Below are 15,344 nucleotides of genomic sequence, written 5' to 3'. Positions count from 1 at the left end.
GTTCCTGTGATCAGCATGGGCAAGAGATAATGCTGGGAGTAATAGTAGTCTGCTCCCGCAGTATCCCTGTGTGAAAATACGATTAAAATAATAAAATCCTTATACTCCAGCGAGCGGGCGTCGGAGCTGAGCTCAGTGAGTGACAGGACACCGCTCCTGAGCTCAGCTCCGGGTCACGCACACTGGAGCGGCTCATTCTCCCGGCAAATCGGCATCAGTGGTCAGAGGATTACAGCGGGGGACATCTCCGGACAGGTGAGTATAAGGATTTTATTATTTTAATCTTTATTTTACACAGGGACACTGCGAGAGCAGACTACTGCTAGAAAGTCATAGGAAACCTTGCGGTAACCTGGTATTCAGCTCACCCATTGATCGAGGATCTCCTCTGCACGGATGGTCTTGTAGAATAGCAAGGAACAATGAATAAAAAAAGGAAGGTACATCCAGCACTGGGTCCTCATAAAAAATTCTTCTTTATTGCAAATCCATAAAAACTCCAGACATAGAGTAATCGCATACGTGTTTGAGATGGTTACGTCCTTAGTCATTGCATACATGATGTACCTTCCTTTTCTCTTCAGACTACTACCACTCCTAACATTGTCTCTTGCTTGTGTTGATCTCAGCATGAGCAAGCAACAATGATGAGGGCAGCGTTCAGCACCCGGCGCTAGGGAAACAGCGTTAACTGCAGCGCTGATTCCCAGGCGCCGGTACGTGTGTTCCTGATGCGGCACACGGGATGCACACGGTTGCCACACACGGACATGGATATCTCCGGTACCGTTTTTTCCAGTACCGGAAATATATGGACGTGTGAAACCGGCCTAACTCTGCTGTCTGACTAATCCACCTCTCTCCACACTACTCATCTGCTTCTCCCCTCTGCAAATCACTTCATTGGCTCCAAATTCCCCAACATTCAGTTCAAACTGCTAACGCTGACTTACAAAGCCATCCATAATCCGTCTCCTCCGTATATACCACAATATGTTCCAACACGCAACCTCCGGGCCTCCCAATACCTCCTCCTCTCCTCCACACTTATACGTTCCTCACCCAATCGCCTCCAAGACTTCTCCGGAGTGATGCCCATCCTCTGGAATCCTGTGCCTCAACACATCCAATTATCCGCCACACTTGAAACCTTCAGACTGAACTTGAAAACCCATCTCTTCAAGAAAGCTTACAGCCTGCAATAACCCTGCTGCCACCTCACTGTCACCAGAGCTGCCGCAACCCCCTACCCTACTGTCTCCTTACCCATTACCCTGTAGACTGTAAGCCCACAAGGGCAGGGCCCTATCTTTTCTGTACCAGTCTGTCATTGTTCATTTGTTTACCATATTTTATATTTGTATCTTGTATGTAACCCCTTCTCATGTACAGCACCATGAAATAATGATATTCATCTTATGAGTATATTGAAATTTAATGTTATGAAATTGGTATAGTTAGTTAGCATGAAAATTAGCAGGTTTGCAATTGACTTGCTTTTTCCATCTGTTATCATTCTCCTGCTGTGAGAGCTTTAATCTTACATAGTGTACAACTTGTTGCCAAGGAGATGTGCCACCATAGCTTGGCCAAATATGTACAGTAGTTATATTGCAGGATGAAGTGCTATCGCCTGAGATTCCAGCTACCTCACTACAGCCCATTTCTATACAGCAGTTAGATGCTCACTTCCCTCATCAGCTCCTGAGCAAGTTTCTGTTATCAGTCCTGCAACATCTTCAGCCCCTAGCATCTGCATTTTCCAAATCAATTTTCCTAATCATGACTCTCACTTTCCGAGTCATGTGATTGTTCAAACACCCTGTTTTTCCTATATGCGAATATAATGGTAATCAGCGCTGTGGAGTTGGTAAGCCAAACTACCGACTCCAACTACTCAATTTCCCTGACTTCCGACTCAGACTCCAACTCCACAGCACTGCCTCACTACTGAGCATGTACATAAAGTGCAGCACAGATTCATCTCAACTAAAAGCCGAGATCCTTAGATCAGGAATAGAACAGACATTTATAGGACATTACATAACTTTCCCAAATTCTTATGAAAACATTTACAGTCCATCCTGCATTGTACTACTGTAGCCAATTTATTATATATTTCAGGAGTCGGTCCATTTTATACCGACTCCACCAAATGGACACCGACTCCGACTCCACCGCCCTGGTGGTAACAGTGTAAACTTCAGAACAAGTGCACTGACAAACTGTTATGGTATGCGCGCACGATCAGGATTTGAAGCAGAAATTTTCTCATCGTTTCTGCATCTTCTTGGCAGGGAAAATGCTGGGCGTTTTTGAAGCGTTTTGGTACATCAATGAATGTTTTTTGGAGCTAAATATAGTTATTTGGTGGGACATTGCTTAAACCCTTGGATTACTCTAAACTGGGTTGAGTATATTGGTTAATTTAAATGATTAAAGAATGTGTCTGTTGTATTTCAAATAAAGTGTTTGCTCTGTGTACGTGTGTTTAACTCTTTACTTTAATTAGTTTTGGTCATGAAAAGGTCTTGACACCTTGTCATAACCAAACAAAAGAGCTAGGTGTTGTTAGAACTCTCCTGTTAGGTTTTTTCTATTCTGCTGGTCACATGACCTTTTTTGCCTATTTAATCCTGCTCCACCCTTCTGGCCATGCTGGACTTCATTGTAATTTATACTCTTAAGCTAGCCAGGTGCTTTGTAACCTTTCTCAGTCAGTTTAGCTAGGTCTTTTGACCTCTATGTTCTATGTTGTTTGTTTGTCTTTTTTCTGCTACAATTTCTGCTAGGAGGTGTCCATCTTTCTCCCAGTCCCTAGTTCTTGTAGGGATCCCTCCCTCACATCTATAGGTCTTCGTTCAGACTAGCTGAGGACTTTAGCGGGTCTGATCGCAGGATCAGGTTCCCCGTTACATCGTAGGGATCTAGCTTAGTTCTATTGTAGGGACAGATTTCCTGTCTTTCCTTAGTGCTTGTAGCCTATCATAACAGTAAGTCCAGCCCAAATATATCTCTAAGGAAAGACCTCCAGTTTCCATCATGGTGTCGGTTCAGGATTTGGCTCAACGCCTGCAGGGACTCTCTCTGGAGGTGGCCGAGCTCCAACAACACTTGAGTAGCTGTTCTGGAGCGCATTTTGTGGAGCCAAAGGTACGATTGCCTGATTTATTTTTTGGTGAACAACAAGATTTTTTTTCCTTTAAAAATGCTTGTTTATTGTATTTTCGTTTGAGACCCAGATCCTCTGGTGATGAATCACAGCGCATAGGGTTCATAATGTCACTTTTGCGCAAAGAACCTCAGGGATGGGCCTTTTCTCTCCAACCTAGTGATCCGTGCTTTAGATCAGTGGATAGTTTTTTTTTCTGCTTTGAGGTTGTTGTATGATGATCCTGATCGTGTCTCATCAGCTGAGACGGAATTGAGACTTTTGAGGCAGGGATCAGGTAATGTGGAAAATTATTGTACTTACTTCCGTCGGTGGTCTGCTCAGGTGGGGTGGAACGATTCAGCTCTGAAAAGTTTGTTTCTTGCTGGGCTAGGTGAAAGGGTTAAGGATCTGCTTATTGCTTATCCTACACCTGGAAACTTGCAGGAGGCAATGCAATTAGCTATACGGGTGGACAGGAGACTGCGTGCAAGGGTTAATGAGAGTAAATCCTTTGCCATGTCAGCTCCTAGTCTTGAGAGGGTCTGTACTGACATTGGAGAGCCGATGGAGATTGGGGCGATGTCACCCCGCGCTCAGGAAAAAGACCGCAGGTTTTCTGAAGGTTTGTGCTTTTATTGCAGAAAATCTGACCATTTCATTAAGAACTGTGTGCTTCGTATGATCGTATGAACAAAGAAAAGAAAAAAAAGGTCAGTTACGCCCGTATAGCCTGTTTAAACACTAAGGGGGTATTTCTTTCTGCTACTACTGCAGCTCAGGAATAATTAATTGAATTTTGGGTATTTGTGGATTGTGGATCTACTCTGAATGTGATTGATGGGGGATTCTTGGAAAAACTTAAATTAAAACCCAAACCTTTGTTATCCCCTATTACCGTGGTTTCTGTCGATGGCTCTCCCTTGAAATGTGTTACTCACAAGGTTTATGAATTTCCCCTCACTATTAATGGTATTCACCAAGAAAATTTGGATTTGGTAGTATTAAATAATTTGCCTTCTCCAGTAGTTTTGGGGTTACCCTGGTTAAAATTGCACAATCCTGTACTGGGTTGGTCTACTAATGAAATTAAGTCCTGGAGCCCTAAGTGTTATGACAAGTGTTGTAACGGGCGCATTGCTACTGTGGATAAAGGGGAATTACCTGTGCCTATTCAGGATTTTTGGAAATTTTTTTCTGAGGAGGAGTCGCAAATTTTGCCTCCCCATACAGACTATGATTGTACCAATGAATTTGTCCCTGGAGCGACTCTTCCTAAAAGTCGTTTATTTAATCTTACTATTCCTGAGAGAAAGGCTTTGGAGGAATACATACAGACGAGCTTGGCCGCCGGTCACATCAGACCCTCTAAGTCACCTGTGGCTGCTGGATTTTTTTTTGTTAAAAAAAAGGACGGCGGTTTACGTCCTTGTCTGGACTTTCGCGAGATTAATAAAATTACTGTACGCAATCCCTACCCACTGCCATTGATTCCTGATTTGTTTATCCAGTTAGTGGGGGCCAAGTGGTTCTCTAAAATTGATCTCCGGAGGGGCATACAATTTGTTGCGCATGAAGGAGGGTGATGAATGGAAGACTGCTTTTAACACTCCTGTGGGTCATTTTGAGAATCTGGTTATGCCTTTTGGTCTTACCAATGCACCAGCATTTTTTCAGAATCTTATTAATGACATCCTTAGACCTTTGATCGGCAAAAATGTGGTTGTGTATTTGGATGACATTTTGATTTATTCGCCTGATCTGGAGTCTCATTGGTAGAGCGTACGTGAGGTATTACAGTTATTAATTGACAATTCGCTTTTTGCTAAGCTAGAGAAATGTGAGTTAGCTGTACAGAGAATTCGTTTTTTGGGCTACATTATCTCCAGCGAGGGCTTTGAGATGGACCGGGTGAAAGTTTAAGCTGTACAGGAATGGCCTAGGCCTATTGGTTTGAAATCGATACAGAGGTTTTTGGGTTTCGCCAATTATTACAGAAAATTCATTAAAAATTTTTCTATTATTGTTAAACCACTGACCGATCTCACCAGGAAAGGTGCTAATACGGTTCAGTGGACTACTGAGGCCATTGAAGCGTTTGTGTTTCTAAAGGAGAGGTTCAGCTCTGCCCCCATCCTTATGCAGCCTGATGTGACTAAGCCGTTTTTGGTTGAGGTTGATGCTTCTGTGGGGGTCGGTGCGGTGTTGTCTCAGGAAAACAAGGATGGAGTACATCCCTGTGCCTTTTTTTCAAAAAAATTTTCTGAGACTGAACTTAATTACGATATTGGTAATCGGGAATTGCTGGCTATTAAACTCGCATTTGAACACTGGCGTCATCTCTTGGAAGGTGCTGAATTTCCCATTCAGGTTTTCACTGATCATAAAAATCTGATCTATCTTGATGCTGCCAAGCGCTTGAATGCCCGTCAGGCTAGGTGGGCACTTTTTTTTTCGCGGTTTGATTTTTCCGTTAATTACATCCTGGGTACCAAGAATATTAAAGCTGATGCGTTGTCTCGCAGCTTTTCTCCTATGGTTGGTGCTGAGGAGGAGGAGAGCATTTTACAAGAAGGTGTTGTGATTGCTGCATTGGACTCCGTTTTGGAAGATGAGATTCTTAAAGCACAGGAGAATGCCCCATCTAACACTCCCCATGGGAGGTTGTTTGTGCCTAGGACCTTTAGGAGAGATTTGTTTGTTGAGTGTCATGAGTCTCGGTTGGCAGGTCATCCAGGAATTTCCGAGTCTTCTCATACTCCTGCTGCGGGGTTGCTTTGCCCTCTGGAGGTTCCTAGTGCACCTTGGACACATCTGGCTATGGACTTTATTACTGACCTTCCCTCCTCTGAGGGTTTCACGGTCATCTGGGTGGTCGTGGACCATTTTAGCAAGATGTGTCACTTGGTTCCCTTCATCAAACTGCCCTGCGCTAAGACACTCGCTAAGGCCTTTGTCAAGGAAATTGTCAGACTCCATGGTGTTCCTACTGACATTGTTTCTGATAGGGGACCTCAGTTCGTGGCTCGTTTTTGGCGTGCCTTTTGTGACAGGTTGGGAGTTCATTTGTCGTTTTCATCTGGATATCATCCATTTTGCTGGTCACATGACCTTTTTTGCCTATTTAATTCTGCTCCGCCCTTCTGGCCATGCTGGACTTCATTGTAATTTATACTCTTAAGCTAGCCAGGTGCTTTGTAACCTTTCTCAGTCAGTTTAGCTAGGTCTTTTGACCTCTATGTTCTATGTTGTTTGTTTGTCTTTTTTCTGCTACAATTTCTGCTAGGAGGTGTCCATCTTTCTCCCAGTCCCTAGTTCTTGTAGGGATCCCTCCCTCACATCTATAGGTCTTCGTTCAGACTAGCTGAGGACTTTAGCGGGTCTGATCGCAGGATCAGGTTCCCCGTTACATCGTAGGGATCTAGCTTAGTTCTATTGTAGGGACAGATCTCCTGTCTTTCCTTAGTGCTTGTAGCCTATCATAACAGGTGTCAGCTAGTCCTATTCATCCAATCTTCATTAGCATTTCTATTCATGTAATTTATGCGGCTGCTGTGAGCTGGTATTTTTAGCCTGAGAAGGTGCCATTTGCAAATATGGTCCCTGGCCATTAACCCTAGAACGCATGACCATAAAAATCTACATTTTCACATACCTGGGGCCTTTTAGGCTCGTGTGCAAATAACATGGAATAACTCAAACAAAAATGACAAACAACTATATACCTGAGGAATACCTAGAGTTTCAAAATTCTAACTAAAGTAATCTTGCAGAAAATAGAAAACAATTAACAGGGCGGGCCTGCGAGGCCCCAGGTATGCATTCTAGGGTTAAATAACATCTCACAGCTGGTTTGTTAGCCGCTACATCCCCCGATTAGCACTCAGCAGCGCTTTGGACGCAGCGCATTTTTGTTGCATCCAAAATGAAGAGTTCTAATGCCGCACTTTTGTTGTCGTTACATGTGAATTCACCGGATATAATAACACTTCAATCGGTCAAAATCTGCAGCAGAGACTAGCGTGTCTGCTACATTAATTGACATGCTGCGGGTGAATTTGGGTACGTGGCCACAGTCAGGAGCTGCAGCAGGTTTGACGCTGCGTGTTTATATGGCGTCAAACATGCAGCGTCCAGATGTTACAGACTAGTGGATGGGATCTCTAGAAATACCATGTGCATCTGAGGCTGTGGATCACCCGTGGACACTGACATGCGACGTGTCTTTCAGGACCGCAGCGTGTCAAATTCTCTTGCCGAGTCGCTAGTCTCCGCAACAGAAATTGGACCATTATAATGTATAGAATGCGGTAAATACGCATGGTTCAGTGAACACATGTGGATTTACCGGCGTTCAATAGAATGCAATGCTTTGGACGCAGCAAACAAATATGCATCCAAAGCGCTGCTATGTCCGGATCATGGGCACAAAGCCTAAAATAAGAAAATAAAAAAATTGGCATGGGCTCTCGCGTCATTTTTATAACTAGCAGAGGGAAAGCCGACCGCTGGGGGCTGATATTAGTAGGCGGGGAAGGGGCCATTAGCCAACAATGTTCCCTGGCTATTAATATCAGCCCACAGCTGCATGTTTAGCCTTTACTGGCTAGATTACAGGGGGACCCCCCCAAAAATTTGACGTGGGGTCCCCCTATAAAATCTAACCAGCAAAGGCTAAACTAGACAACTGCGGGCTGATATTAATAGCCAGGGAAGGGGCCACTAGCCCCCTCCACGGCTATTAATATCACACCTCAGCAGTCCCAGACATGGAGCATCCATAAGACATGCCAAATCTGGCGCTTAGCCTCCGCTCTTCCCACTGCCCTGTAGCGGTGGCAAGTGGGGTTGGGGTTCACGTCAGACTTGTATTGGCAGCTGACGTGAAAGCCCAGGTTAGTAATGGAGAGCTTCTATAAGAGGCCCCCATTACTAACCGCGTACTAAATTGGTCGCCGCTTTTTCAATAAAAGACACGGCCAGAATAAAGTATTTTAATGAAATAAAAAACGCACGGTTCTACAATTTTTTTTATTACACTCCGTCCGTGAAGCTATCGATCTTCTGAAAAAAATTTAAAATAACAAACAACCATATCCCCCACCTGTCCGCCGTCAACGACGTAGTCCACGTACCGCCAACGATTGTCCCACGACGATTCGGGTCACTTCTACAGCAGTGACATCAGCTATCACTGTTGTCACTGCTGTAGAAGACAGCACTGTATACTGACAGGGGTGTAAAATCACCCCTATCGGTATTCATGCTGCAGGAGGTCACTGGGGTTGATCAGCTGAAGAATGTTCCCAGGGTCAGGTGAGCATCAGCTGATCGGTCACGTGACCGATCAGCTGATGTCACCAATCAGCTGAGAGGTCACGTGACCATCAGGTGATCGCTAACGTCACCGATCAGATGATGGTCACTAGACCATTCAGTTGATCGGTGACGTCAGCGCAGGTCTTGGAAGCACAGTATATTTTGGAAAAATGTCTACATTTTTGTTTTTTTCAGTCAAGATGGGGTGCAGAGTGCACTTTAATGAGAAAAAAAATGAACTTTTTAGAATTTGCCAAATGGCTGCAATGAAACAAAGAGTGAAAAATTTAAAGGGGTCTGAATACTTTCCGTACCCACTGTGTCTGTGTTTTTTTTTGTGGACAGAGTCGCTCACAATAAATTATGGAGCAGTGTCCGTTTTTGGTCCAAGACACGAATAAAAATTACCCATACAAGTCTATTGGCCCATGAGAATCATGAACAGGATGCGGGTGACATCAGTGTGCAATCCGTTTGCTGCCCATAAATAACATGGTAATGGTTAGGAGCAGTTTTTGCAGGTTTTCTTTTCATCAGTGATAAATCACTGATGGAAAAAATCTGATACACTGACCAAACACTGATGAAACTCAGATGTAAAACACTGATGAACATCGATCCCTGTTTTCACATTCAAGAAAGATTACAGATGTCTGAATGAGGCCTTACATAAGATAAGTAATACATGACCTTTTAAGAACTTAATTTCTATGAAAATGTAGCAGTAGGTGTAAAGAATGTACATTTTCATTTATTTCTAAATTTGATAAGAAACCATTCTGAAAAAAGCAAAACTTTTTTGTGAACCCAAACCAATCGTCCATCCATTCCTTAGGTTACAGAGTATATCTATATTCCACATTGCTTGGATGGAAGAAGATTATTATTCAACTTATTTATCTAATAATTCAAAACAAGAATGTAGAATAATTTGCCCAATTTCCCTACGAAAATATCTCAGACTGATAACCACCACTCACACTAAAGGTATGGATATAAGACTCCCAAATTCCAAGTTCATTTTGGCAACAAAAAAAAACAGAGAAGTGAAACTTGGCAAAATAGCGATGATATTGAAACAAAATATAACAAAGGAATCCAATCTAAATAAAACATGTGCTATAGTTTACAATTTCACCAAAAGAGACAGTATTACTAGTGTTGAGCGAGTATGTTCTATTAACCCTTTCGCCGAGTATGCTCAGGCCGAGCTCCGAGTATTTACAGCTGCTCGGTGATATGGTTGAATCGCTCCCGTGTGCATGATTTGCAACTGTTTGACAGCTTTATTACATGTGAGGAATGTCTATTTCTTACACATTCCTCACATGTAATAAAACTGTCAAACAGTCGCAAATCATGCACACGGGAGCGATTCAAACATATCACCGAGCAGCTGTAAATACTTGGAGCTCGGCCCGAGCATACTCGGAACAGAACATACTCGCTCAACACTAAGTATTACACGATTGGGGATATTTACAAGTTCATAAAAACTAGTACGTGGTATAATGATTGCTGACAGACACTGTACATGTTGCTATTTGCATTTTCTAAGACATAAAAAAAACCTGAGATCTGGAATCTGACTGGTTATTATCTATGAAAACTTAGTTTTTCCCCTAATGTGAAAACTTTAAATAATATTTATAATATTCATTTGATGCTAAGAAATAGTCAGATTATTGGTCATCTTCACAATTCCAGCAGTATTACCATATTGAAAACTGCATGATCGCTGACATAGGTACCTTTAATCATGAAATTAAGGGTAACTTTAGCTACAACACCTGTTGTACGTCCAAGGTTCACTCGGTGCTGCTGCTACATTGCAGCGCAATGCAAGTAAATGGGGTTGCATTGTGACCCTGGGTGTACGGCGACAAGCAGATCACAAGAAGTCCAACCTTGTTGGATTTTTTGCAACTTGCTTATTGCAATGCTATTCCATTCACTTGTATTGCGTTGGCAACGGCACCTAGCAAACCTTGGTTGCGCATTAAGTGTTGTGGCCAAAGTCGCAGTGTAGCCCAAGTCGCCATGTAGCCCTAGGCTAAAACAGACATGCTGCCATAAACTTACCATCAGGGTCTTCCGAGGACATGAACTGCAGTCTTTTTCTTGGACTCTGATTTTTAATCGGTGATGAATCCACCCAAGGCACATCAAACCTACAGTAAAGTGTATTATGTAATTCATGTAGATTCTCAAAGAAATGACTGAACACAATGAAGGTGCAGTCAAATTTGTAAAAACAAATAAGTATCGAGACATCAAGTACAAATAATCAATACCTCGTCACATTGTTCTCCTCACTACATAATAACTGGCTTAATCCTGGAGAGAGGTTTTCACTGGGAGAACGCTTAGGGCTATATTTTACAGCCACTGCTGTTAACATCAATTCACGTTTTGCTGCAAAAACAAAAGAAAACAAGGTCATATTTTGCTGAAATTAGACATAATTTATTATAATGCACATTAGTCAAAACAAAAAAATAACACATAACCCTTACTTGGTGTACTAACAGACTTGCGATTTGATGGTGGGAGTGAAGAAGAACGTGGCCCACATGGCGAGCTAGGCGGCCTCTGTCGGTCTTTACTTTTCTCAGGAGAACCACGAGGGGTATAACAGTCACTGATGCCCATCAGGTGTCTCTTGGAAGACAGTTCTGTAATATGTAATAGCAATAAATATCATATACTAAAACATTCAGCTCAGTCCTTTATGATTTTTAGAATGCTTTTGGACAACCAAGATGGATACTACAACTTCTTGGTGTTGTCATTCTGCTTTAGCTGATCTGGGATAGTCTACGTCTAAGGCCACATTCACACATCCATGACTCATGGTCCGAGAACAGACCATGATTCACAGACCGGTCATGGGTCTCCTGACCGGAACTTGACAGCTCATAGGCATATATGCAACTGTCCAAGTTTGGGTCAGGAGACCGGAGGCCAGTCCATGAGTCGTGGTCTGTGCTTGGACCATGACTCATGGATGTGTGTATGCGGCCTAATAATGAAGTGATCTATTATTTCTAAGCATAACTATGCAGACGTGCCATTCAGGAATTTGGGAAAGCTATGTGTAAAGTCTGTAATGACAGAAATATTGACTGTCCACCACATTTCATGCTGCACATTGTGTAAGCCCTACCCTGGTTAATTCTGCACAGAGCTTCACTCTCTTAGTTTAATATGGACAAACTTGTGCTACAGTTTCTATTGCAATAAATAGGAGCCGACATAGACTTGTTATATGCTGGCATATGGAGTATGTTATCAACATCGACTTACTATGAAAACCACCATCTTTATTTGTAAAGGTGCTCCAAATTTTCATCTCCTTCTCTTCTTCATAACCTCTCAATGCTTTTAAAATAGGGCTCTCCTCACTGCTGCTGTTTTCGGTTTTAGGTTTAGAAGCCAAGATATCATGCACAGCATCCTTTTCTGGAGGAGAATAGTACCTTAATAAGATTTGAAAAATATATTAGTCCTGGACTGTGGATTAGATAACAGCCTAAACAAGAATAATGTGTTGCAGCAATTTATCTTAGTGTTCCATTTTGGATAAAAATCTTCAGAATAAATGCCAGCCGATATAAAACAGGCAATAGAAACGGCCTCTGTTCACATTTGTGCCGAAGGATACATTCAAAGCCTCTGCTGCAAATACAGCGTCCCCTGATTTAATGGGAGGATTAGTGATGCAGGTGTTCTTCCCATTACAACAACTGACACCATGACAGAACCCCAATGATCCCTACTGCAAGTCAATAGATGTTCTTGGTATACTATGTAATACTACTGAGTCAGCAGAGGATAGCGGCTCTCGGTTTTAGCATGTATGAGGGTTCAAAATGGAGTCTACCACGCAAAAAAGGACACGTTACATGGAACCCACTGTAAAAGGGAATGCGGTATTGTTCAAATCAGGTTACCGTCAGTCAAATGTCTGTTTTTAAAAATTGTTATTATTATTATTTATTATTATAGCGTCATTTATTCCATGGCGCTTTACAGGTGAAAAAGGGGTATACATAGCAAAAACAAGTATAATGTATAATAATCTTGAACAAAACGTGACGGCGACTGGTACAGAAGGAGTGAGGACCCTGCCCGCGAGGGCTCACAATCTACAAGGGATGGGTGAGGATACAGTAGGTGAGGGTAGAGCTGGTCGTGCAGCGGTATGGTGGAGTGATGGTTACTGTAGGTCGTAGGCTTGTCGGAAGAGGTGGTTCCTTTTGAAGGTTTCCACGGCCGACGAGAGTCTGATATTTTGGGGTAGAGAGTTCCAGAGTAGGGGGGATGCACGGGAGAAATCGTAAAAGAGATTGTGGGAGGAGGAGATAAGAAGGGAGTAGAGAAGGAAATCTTGTGAGGATCGGAGGTTGCGTGCGGGTATGTACTGGGAGACTCGGTCAGAGATATATGGAGGAGACAGGTTGTGGATGGCTTTGTATGTCATGGTTAGGGTTTTGAACTGGAGTCTCTGAGCAATGGGGAGCCAGTGAAGAGATTGACAGAGAGGAGAGGCCGGGGAATGGCGGGGGGACAGGTAGATTAGTCGGGCAGCAGAGTTTAGGATAGATTGGAGGAGTGCGAGAGTGTTGGAGGAGAGGCCACAGAGCAGGAGGTAGCAGTAGTCAAGGCGGGAGATGATGATGACTAGTGTTTTTGCAGATTGGTGGTTGAGGAATGTGCGGATCTGGGAGATACAGTATTTTTAAGTTGAAGTCTACAGGAAGTGGAAAGGGCTTGGATATGTGGTTTGAAGGAGAGTTCAGAGTCCAGGGTTACCCCAAGGCAGAGAGCTTGAGGGACTGGGGAGAGTGGACAGCCATTGAAAATGATAGATAGGTCAGTTGGGGGGGTTGAATGAGATGGTGGAAAGATGATGAATTCTGTTTTGTCCATGTTAAATTTTAGAAATCTAGCAGAGAAGAAGGATGAAATAGCAGACAGACATTGTGGGATTTTGGTTAGTAGGGAGGAGATATCGGGTCCAGAGAGGTAGATCTGTGTGTCATCAGCATAGAGGCGATAATGAAAGCCATGAGACTCTATGAGCTGTCCCAGGCCTAAGGTGTAGATGGAGAAGAGTAGTGGTCCTAGAACTGAACCTTGGGGGACACCGACAGATAGGGGGTGAGATGAGGAGGTGATGTGTGAGTGGGAGACACTGAATGTCCGGTCTGTTAAGTATGAGGAGATCTAGGATAGGGCCAAGTCTGTGATGCCGAGAGATGAGAGAGTCTGGAGTAAGAGGGAATGGTCCACTGTGTCAAAGGCAGATGACCGATCCAGGAGCAGGAGGACAGAGTAGTGTCGCTTGGATTTGGCAGTTAGTAGGTCATTGGTGACTTTAGTCAGTGCAGTTTCAGTAGAATGGTGCGGTCGGAAACCAGATTGTAGGCGGTCGAAGAGGGAGCAGGAGGAGAGGTGGGAGGACAGTTCACAATGGACATGTTATTCCAGTAGTTTTGAGGCAAAGGGGAGAAGTGATATGGAGCGATAGCTAGACAGAGAGGATGGGTCAAGGAAGGGCTTTTTGAGGATGGGTGTAATCGAGGCATGTTTGAAGCATGAGGGGAAGAATTGTTGTAAGTTTTGTTTTTTTAAACTGTTGTAGAAAAAAAATACAAATTTTCACACTGACAACTGGGGTTATTTTAGATTCAAACTTTCTGCTTTTCGAAACCCATGCGTATTTTAACAGTAATAGACTGAGCAATCATTGTAGAAGGACATCATGGTCGGAAGAATAAAAGGAACAAGACAAAGAGGAAGATCAGCAACCTGATGGCTTCATACAATCAAGATAACGACAGAGAATACCCTGAGTACCTATCTAGGCTTGCACAACATTGATCTTCCTACAGAGCGTTCATCCATAAAGTCGCCATGGCTTGGGATAAAGCTGAAGGTCGTTAATAATAAAGACTGACTCAGACCTTAGTTTTGTATTGAAGCATCTAATGAGCATGTGCAGAGATGATTTTGAAGGGAGGAGAAGGTCAGCTGTGACATCATCTACTGTGATTGGTGGATCCTGCTTTATCAGCTATGTGTAGAGGTGTTACCAGTCATTATAATCCTGTCTGTACCAATAATAAGACTTCTGCAAAGTCTTCCTGAAAAAATAGGAAGTATGAGTCTAAAGTACCATCAGTGACCAGTATGAAAATTGCAAGACTTCTCGTTTTTTTTTTAAAGTTTATTCCCAAAATGATAAATAAATCTAAATAAAACAAATGTTAAAAATGGGCAAAATCTGCAATCTACATAAATTATCCAAATTGTAGCATTCAAAAGATACACACAGCGCCAATATCCCAATTCCAACCAATATTATAATTCTGAAACCACTGGCTGTGTCTTGCTGTACTTCATTTTCACCAGTTTGACCACGTGCAAATAATTTTCTACTTCAAGGCAAGCACAGCAGCTCTGGCCTCAAAGTACATAGCGTTCATGCGCAGTGGAACCCGCAGCGTCACTTTCCCGGCCATGCACTGCACTAACAGCAGCACAAATGCACAGGACGCCAGAGGAAGCACCTGATGCCAGAGTGTACCACTGCCGGTACATTAATGGAGCAGAGATGAGGTACATCATCACTACTGCTGTATATATAAACCTAGTGATCATATTGTGCTTTATGGCTGTGACTACCACTAAAAAGCCCTGATTTACAAGGGCTGCTGAACCTTATCTCCGGTAGTGTGGCTGAACGTTATCCCTGCCCCATATTCTGTTGTACCTGGTTGATGAGAATAACTCTGCCTGTCAAGATCAGGACAGAGAGATCTTTGGTAATGAATTCCTACAGAAAAATAAAACCAGGTTTTATAATCCT

General features: G+C 43.0%; 1 protein-coding gene across 3 annotated transcripts in view; it reads right to left on the bottom strand.

The window, feature by feature from the left end:
• The window catches only part of MPHOSPH9 (M-phase phosphoprotein 9), a 121,048-nt gene that overhangs the window by 19,346 nt on the left and 86,358 nt on the right, over positions 1-15,344 (bottom strand). For all 3 annotated transcript variants that reach the window (XM_073676198.1, XM_073676200.1, XM_073676199.1), the window contains 4 exons: positions 11,777-11,949; positions 10,987-11,145; positions 10,765-10,885; positions 10,553-10,641 (listed from right to left, as the gene is read on the bottom strand). In XM_073676198.1, the coding sequence (XP_073532299.1) occupies positions 10,553-10,641; positions 10,765-10,885; positions 10,987-11,145; positions 11,777-11,949 (542 nt within the window). The remainder of the gene's footprint in view (positions 1-10,552; positions 10,642-10,764; positions 10,886-10,986; positions 11,146-11,776; positions 11,950-15,344) is intronic.

Source organism: Phyllobates terribilis, unplaced genomic scaffold, assembly GCF_046119375.1.
Source record: "Phyllobates terribilis strain yellow unplaced genomic scaffold, ASM4611937v1 Scaffold_1__5_contigs__length_1240528914, whole genome shotgun sequence".
Taxonomy (NCBI): domain Eukaryota; kingdom Metazoa; phylum Chordata; class Amphibia; order Anura; family Dendrobatidae; genus Phyllobates; species Phyllobates terribilis.
Note: the sequence above shows the minus strand (reverse complement) of the source record. Positions and strands in the feature narration are given on the sequence as shown.